General features: G+C 39.6%; 1 protein-coding gene across 1 annotated transcript; it reads left to right on the plus strand.

Moving 5' to 3' along the window:
* Window positions 1-317: 317 nt before the first annotated feature.
* On the plus strand, window positions 318-797 carry LOC126286497 (uncharacterized). The gene has a single exon (XM_049984884.1). It carries the CDS (start codon window positions 318-320, stop codon window positions 795-797), a length of 480 nt encoding a protein of 159 aa, XP_049840841.1.
* The last annotated feature ends 7,480 nt before the right edge of the window (window positions 798-8,277 follow it).

Here is an 8,277-nt window from a genome sequence, read left to right on the forward strand (position 1 = left end):
GAATTCGCTGGAATGACCGCTCACGAAGCAACGTCACCTTCGAATCAAATAAAAAATAACACCTTTCTCAATTCTCTGGGAATCTGGTACGACATTCTGCTTCACATCAGTGTAGTCAGTAAGAGCCACCAGACCATTGACATAAATGTTTCTGGGACCATGGAAATGCTTGAAAAAACGAAAGCATATTTTGAGACCTTCAGAACAGAAGAAAAGTTTGTGTCTTTCTTGATGGATTCCAAAGAATTCGCTACAGAATTAGAGCTAGAAGACCTAACGTTACACGGATAAGTGTTTCCCGACGAAGTAAGAAGCCAATGCATTTTACCTATGAAGGAAGGGATGAGACAATAGATGACCCAAAAAAACGTTACAAGACTGAATTCTACTATTATGTTTTAGATACAGTAACCACATCTTTGGATGAGAGATTCAATCAACTGAAATCTCTTTGTGATTATTTTGATTTTCTCTATGACATCGGCGAGCTGAAGAATGCACCTCCTGACAGCCTGGACACAAAGTGTAGAAACCTCGCAGCGATTTTGCAAGATAATGAGTCAAGCGACATTGATGCTCTGGAGTTGAGGGAAGAACTAAAAGTGCTTTCAACATTGCTGAAACCTGGGATAGGTCCAAAAGAGACTCTGAAGTTTATAGGAAGACATAGTTTTTGCCCTAATGATAACATTGCTCTGAGAATTCTCCTAACACTCCCAGTGGCAGTTGCGAGTGGAGAGAGAAGTTTCTTAAAACTGAAATTGATAAAGACATACCTCCGATCAACGACGAGCTAAACTCGTTTGAATGATCTTGCAACAATATCGATTGAGCACGATCTTGCAGAGGACTTAAATTACACAGAGCATGTGAAAGAGTTTGCACAAGCAAAAGACAGGAAGGTTCGATTTGTCTAGGTTTTTTTTTTTAAATTTTATATTATGATCAGTGTCTTGGTTATTTACTGTGTTGTTTCTTATTTTGTTCAACATTAAATAGTTATTGTAAATATTATTGTTTAAACCAAATTATCGTTAAATTGCAAATATAATTTGTTTTCCGTTGAAAACATTTTTTGTTCACAACCACTGAAAAATGTTTATTTACGTTAACTGTAAGTTCATGCCGCGCGGGATTAACCCATTACCGCCGTGCGTTGCCATATGGTAACGTTTGTCACACTTTTTAAAAATCGTTGATTCCACGACATCAACGAAGCGAGAGTGTTGGCAGCAATGGATTCCGTTCTGCAAGACTGTAAAGATCACTACAATGCAATAGTTTTAAGAATACATTTAAATTCTTCGGCGTAAGCAGTGTTGGAACTCGTTGTTTGCTGAATGACGAAGAAAAACGGAGTATAAGTTCGAATAAGTATGTTTTACCCAGTAACTTACGATATATAATTTGCTTTCTTAGTATGGCTGTGCTTTAAATACTCATATATATGTATTCTTTGGACGTTACTGCTTGCTGGGAAATAAATTGCGTTCAATTAGGCCGTTTGAACGTCGGTGTTGCCATATGGCAACGCTAGGCGCTTGCACTCAGTAAAAGGACGAATTTTCTCTTTTTTGTTTTAGAAGAGGTTTCTCGCTTGCTGAGGCGCTGGAGATTCTTTATAATGACGATATTGAAGATGATATGTTTGTTGAGCCCCCAGATCCGAATGTAGACACAGATGAAGTCTGTGTATGTGGGGTGGCTGGACAACTCAGTTGTCACAATGGTCTCTTCTCCATGTGGTGCACAAGAAGTTCGCCAAGTCAAGAGATTCTTGCAAGTAAAAAAGCGAAATATAATGATTCCCAGACCAAAACTGCTAGCCAAATATAATACATATGTGGGAGGTACTGACAGAATCTAGCATGCTATCACATGGCAATAAGAAGCAAGAAATTGTACTGGTGTCTCTTTACATGGATGTTAGATGTTGCCATACAAAACAATAGGATTTTGTATAATAAAGCAAGAAACCAAACCATTTCTCAGCTTGATTTCAAGAGAGAAGTAGCAACAGTGTACTTGCAAAGACACCAAGCTTTACCAAAAGGAGCTGGGAGACCATCTGCATCAAGGGCATGTTCCGACAGCTGCATATCAGATTCAATTAGGTTTGATAAGACTGATCACCTCATCCAGCACATAGAAGGAAAGAAGAAGAAAAGGTGTGCACACAGGGACTGTAAATCTATTGTGAGAACAATGTGTTCATAGATGTAAAATAATTCTGAGTTCAAGGTTTGATTTTTTATTATTAATTGTACTGTGTTATAAGGTATCCATTGTATGACAAAGACTGATTAATAAATTTGCACAAAACTTGCATATGTAATAAGAAATTTCAATAAGCTACTTATTTTCGTTGAAGTTGTAATCCATTTAAATTTAGGTAGTGAAAGCACCTAGTGTTGCCATATGGCAGCATTAAATATCTAGCTAACGGCAGTAATGACTTTCCTCAAAACAGCTCTGTTGTGTAATTTATGCCCTTTACAGACATAATAATGCAATTTTTTTTAAAAAACACGAAAAAATTAATTCCGTCGCTAATTGGTTAACCGAGCGGCCGCCGGAACGGTAGCTCAGCATGTCCGATGAGAGGGTTTAGCTACCTTCTGTAATAAAAAACGAACAATACAGAGCAAAATGAGATCAATTTTTTTTTAAAAAAAAAAGCAGTCTAAGGCGCTGCAGTCATGGACTGTGCGGTTGGTCCTGACGGAGGTTCGAGTCCTCCCTCGGGCATGGGAGTGTGTGTTTGTCCTTAGGATAACTTAGGTGCCCAGCGACTGTTTTGTACAAATATGCAGAGAATGTCACCAATCAGTCGCAATTTTTGTTTTTATTTTCCAGATCTACATAGATTTCGGGCACAGTGTGGCTATTCTCAATGCTTACAGTTATGTTTCCATCTATATCGCCATGCTGAACGTAACTGGCAACATGACTGTTTAGATGTAAGCACATATTAAAAGCTTTGAGACTGGCCACTCAGTGGCTCAAACCTATGTAGATCTGAAAAGCAAAAACAAAAATTGCGAGTGATTGCTGACACTTCCTACAGATTAGTTTAAATAAAATTTAGCAGCTCGCACGGGGCGGCACTTGGGTTTGTGCCGGCCCTATCAGGTTGTAATAAAATCTTCAATAATTTTCCATATGTGAAAAATAGGTGCGAGAGCAACTTGTCCTCTCTCAATGTCTTCCTGATCTTCAGATGTCTACTCAGAAAGTTTGTTGTTCCCACCTAAAGGATGACGAACTCTTAAATTTTCAGTTTGAAAATCACCTAATGTATACTTCAGACTCGTAATTGGGTTACAAATCACAGTCACAAGTTCTTCAGCCAGAAGAACATTTTGATGTCTATGAGAGATGCAAGAAGTTTCTACTAAAATATTGCACAAAATTTTAAAATCAATTGTCAGAAAATATTTTCCTTGTGCTGCAACTTCCCAGCAGAGCTTAGATATTCCTCCACTTGTCTCCAGCTTTACAACTAGAGAGATAACTGATAAAATATATGACATCGTTTCAGAATGGAACAAACTTGCAAATAAATGGTGTGCAAACGTTTCAGACGTTGTAGTTTTCACGACATAGGTTTTGTAAGACACAGATGCAGCTGGTAATGTCCTGATGCGAAATATTGATAATTCTGCATTTTGGTTACTAACACTCCCCGCGTCAAATGCCATAGTTGAAGGTGCATTTTCAGTATTTTCTTGCATAAAAAAATCAGCTCAGGAATAGGCTCTCTACAGATTTAGTATAGGCTATGCTTTTCTGACAATCAGATATTGTTTAAAAAGGGAAAACATATGTTGTGCCCGTTTTGAACCATCCTCCAAAATTTTGAAGTTCAACATATCTATGTGCGACCACAAACAAACTTAATCATACAAAGAAGTAGTACAGTGTGTACAACATAAAACCATACACCTCACGCCTGAGGTTCAAGTAACAATGAACTAACTAAAAAAGAGTGGAAAATAGTAACGTTAAAAAACATGTAGTTACCTGTTTATAAGAGATTCTGGGTACGGTGGCTATAGGTATCCAGGCATAGCTGACTTTGTGTAATGACTTTACCAGCAACACGCCGTAATTTTGCAGGCGTGATGTATTAATTTCTCTAATAGTGTTGCATTTAAGATAGGAGGATTGTCAGCATACGCTTTGCTTTTTAATATGCCCATAGAAAAAAATTGCACAATGTTACATCTGGGCACCTAGGAGTCTGTCTTCAGGGAATAAGTTGAAGACATGGGCCAGACTTTGGTTGGATGTGTGAGTGATTGCTCCATCGTATTGAGATACTGCATACAGCTTCTCTGCATCTATTAATGGGGCATAGAAAGATTCATAGGTGTATAGATATCTGTCACTGTTTAAGGTGTAATTGAAAAATATGGGGCCAATAATGCACATGCTGGACAACGGGCACCAGGCATGTATCTTGTCTGTGTGGAGACGTTCTTCATGCAGAATATATGGGTTGTCCTGCAACCAATATCTGCAATTCTGTGGTTTACATAGGCGTCATCTGATTTGAAGTAAAGCCAGGAGACCAAGTAACCGTTAGCAATTGATGTTAACAGCCAGTTACAATAATGTACTCTTGTTTTTCCTAGTCCTCAAATTTCAACTCTTGCACCACACTCACACAATAGGCTTTTAATTTCATATCTTTTAATTAACGATAACTTGGTGTATGAGGTACACCTACCTGCTATGATAACCTCCTTAACTTGAGGGGACTTCTTGTGATATCCATGCGAATTCTGTGTACAGTTTGAGGGGCTCTCTCTGTCAGTTACCTATTCCTCTGCACTTTCTGAACAAATCCTACTGGTTGTGGGCAGTTTCCTAACAGGATACTTCACTTGAAACATTTCTTTACATTCCTTGATGGAACCTGTCTTTACATAACACTCCATAATATCAATTTGCTGTTCTAATACAAACTGCCCCATTTTTGTAACAGCTCAACAACATGAGATTCTCACAACTGATGCGTGATCACACAGCTACACTCTACTCTGGAGTAACATGCAGTATGGCCAGTTTTCGAGACAGTGTTACCACTTCACCAGCAATTTGACTATAGATGATTAACTGGTACATAGGGCATGCCGGTTTTATGTGGGACACCCGGAAGAAGTTCTCGTAGAACTTGGGAGACTTCTGGAGACTGTAACTACTTTGCAAACTGCATAAAGAGAAAATGCTTTGTAAGTACAGGTAGTTTAAAATATCATTAAGATCATAATTGAATGAATAATGAAAGATCCGAATTTGATGTTCACTCTTGGAACAGTGACCAGTGATACTCAAAATACCTCAGATCTGTCAGAAAAAATGCTACTGTGCAGTTAGTTCTCTTGTGACGTTTGCCAGTCAGTTCCTTGCTGCTCAGAGAACCAGTGAGATAGAATTTGCATGTTGTTGATGTGGTCTTCTGTCCTGAGACTGGTTTGATGCAGCTCTACATGCTACTCTATAGTGTGCAAGCTTCTTCATCTCCCAGTACCTACAGCAACCTACATCCTTCTGAATATCCATTTCCCCTTTTAAATTTTCTAACCTACCTGCCCGATTAAGGGATCTGACATTCCGTGCTCCGATCCGTAGAACACCAGTTTTCTTTCTCCTGATAACAATGTCCTCTTGAGTAGTCCCCACCCGGAGATCTGAATGGGGGACTATTTTACCTCTGGAATATTTTACCCAAGAGGAAGCCACCATCATTTAACCATCCAGTAAAGCTGCATGCCCTTGGGAAAAATTATGACTTAGTTTCCCCTTGCTTTCAGTCATTCGCAGTACCAGCACAGTAAGGCCATTTTGGTTAGTGTTACAAGGCCAGATCAGTCAATCATCCAGACTGTTGCCCCTGCAACTACTGAAAAGGCTGCTGCCCCTCTTCAAGAACCACATGTTTGTCTGGTCTCTCAACAGATACCCCTTCATTGTGGTTGCACCTATGGTACGGCTATTTGAATCGCTGAGGCACACAAGCCTCCCCCCCAACAGCAAGGTCCATGGTTCATATGGTTCATGGGGGGTGGAGGGGGGGGAGGATTTGCATATATATGTTAATATAGTTTGACTATTATCATAGGTATAATTCCATCTTGTCAGAGTGAGCGATGTCCTACTCAAAAGCGTTAAATTCCATAATTCTCATGGAAATATTACCTTCATTAAATACTGGAAACTTCAAAATTTGCAAGTGGAATTTTGTTTATTCTAGATGGAGTTCATCTAAAATGCAATAGAGAGAAGCTCGTAAACACTGTAAAATTACTTGCATGAACTTCATGCAACTGTAGGCTTTTTGTAATGATTTAAACACTTAGGCAGATTGTGGCATTTTCTGAATGAATTGTAGTTTACAAGTGCTCTTTGTAAAGTGTTACAAATTATTTACATTGTTCTGAACACTCCCCCCACCCCCTTTAAAAAATAGAAATTTGATAATATAGTCATTAGTTTGATAAACTATTCTGGTGATTTTGGCTCGATTAAGGGGATTTTAGATGTGATATAGGGGAAATTGTTCTGAGTCTGTAATACTGACTTCCCCAAAGGACCGAGCAAAGCCTCACACAGGGAAGGCAAGTTGGGCAGCTCCTAGTGACTCCATCCCACTGCAGGACCGTGTGACGTCACATGGTGCGAGCAGTTAGCGCCATGCTCGAAACTGCGGCTCCCACGTCCCAAGTGTCAAACCTACGTCTTTGCTTCTGCTCAATGTCCAAAGTCCGCCACCATGTCCTACTAAATGTGTAACCTTGGTCTGTGTTAAAATGATCGCTGTTTATTCTGTTCAAATTACATTTTATGCCCTTTTTCTAGGCAATGTTCAGCCATGGCTGACTTGTCAAGTCCTCCTTTTTTTGTGTGTCATGAATGCTATGCACAATGTTCAACAACAATGTGAATGGTTGGTTTGCCCTAGGTAAATAGGCCTACCACCACATTCACAGGGGACACCACACACTCCAGGGTCTTGAAGAGGCATCTTTCATTGGTGGAATTTGAAAGCTTAGCAATTTCTCTCTTGTTGTGACCATTTTCTCTGAAAAAACACTTCAAATGCTGAAATTCAGACTCCATATGGTTGTCGTCAGAAATAATCTTTGCACACTCTGCTAACACATTTCTTGTGTACCGGGTGGTGAAAACTGTTGGCATTTAAGTACTGATCAGTGTATGTAGATTTCTTGTACACTGTATGATCAAGCCAGTCTCTTGCCTTCCTTTCAACTGAAACATCCAGAAGCAGAAACTTGCTGCCCCTATCTGATTCAACAGTAAATTTAATGTTGGGATGGACACCGTTCATGTGGCCACCAAACTGCTGCACTGGATTGTCACCATGAGTTTATATCAAGAAGGTGTCATCAACTTACTGTAGGAAGCAAGATGGTCACAACATCATAGAGTTCAGTGGGGATCCCATGGCTATGCCTTTCATCATCATGTAATATTCATTATGGTGCATAAAGTACATTGTCATTAAGGCATGGCGGACCAACTTGATGATCTCAGGTGGAAATTGGTGGGCCAAAAGATCTGTTGTATCCTGTGCCAGCACTCTTGTAAACAGTGACACAACACTCTCTCCAGACTAACCATTATGACATTTTGGCACACCTTTATTTTCTTGAGAGGCTCAATGAATGACTGCAAGTTAACAATGTAATGTTTGGAGTGTCCCAGTTAGGACACTAATAACATAGCCAGATGTATTGCCAATATGTAGACGTGTGAACTGACTGCACTAAGTATATGCCTCAGAGGAACATTTTCCTTGTGGATCTTAAGCAATCCAAACCCTGGAAGGTCTGGTGGCTCACATGGCATTCATTTCTTCATCAGTTATTCTGCCATACTAAACTCTCTTATTAACTTCCCAGTCTTTCTGATGATAGTCTGCGTCGCATTGCAACCAAGCATCTGATATGTATTATCTTCTAAGAAATGCTATGCGCAACTTGCCTTCCATGCATGTGCAACTCCAGACACCTCTGGAAGGTGCCAGATGCTGCCATTAAATCTATATAAGCAGAACACCTTGCCAGTCCTGACAGTCAGTGAATTCAACCCCTGATGACAGTGGTGGAAATAGCTGTCAAAAGCTCAAGAGTTTTATTCAAAATGACACAGCTTGTAAACCGAGAAGATTTTATTGAAGCTAGCCATCGTGAAAGACTGAGTAAACGAAATATATACAAATTTAATGTACGAGGGTCGGTCAAAAAGTAA

This window comes from Schistocerca gregaria, chromosome 1 (assembly GCF_023897955.1).
Source record: "Schistocerca gregaria isolate iqSchGreg1 chromosome 1, iqSchGreg1.2, whole genome shotgun sequence".
In the NCBI taxonomy this organism is placed as follows: domain Eukaryota; kingdom Metazoa; phylum Arthropoda; class Insecta; order Orthoptera; family Acrididae; genus Schistocerca; species Schistocerca gregaria.

Bases quoted from the DNA above. Each gene is read 5' to 3' on its own strand.
- LOC126286497 (XM_049984884.1), top strand. From the start codon at position 318: ATGCATTTTACCTATGAAGGAAGGGATGAGACAATAGATGACCCAAAA.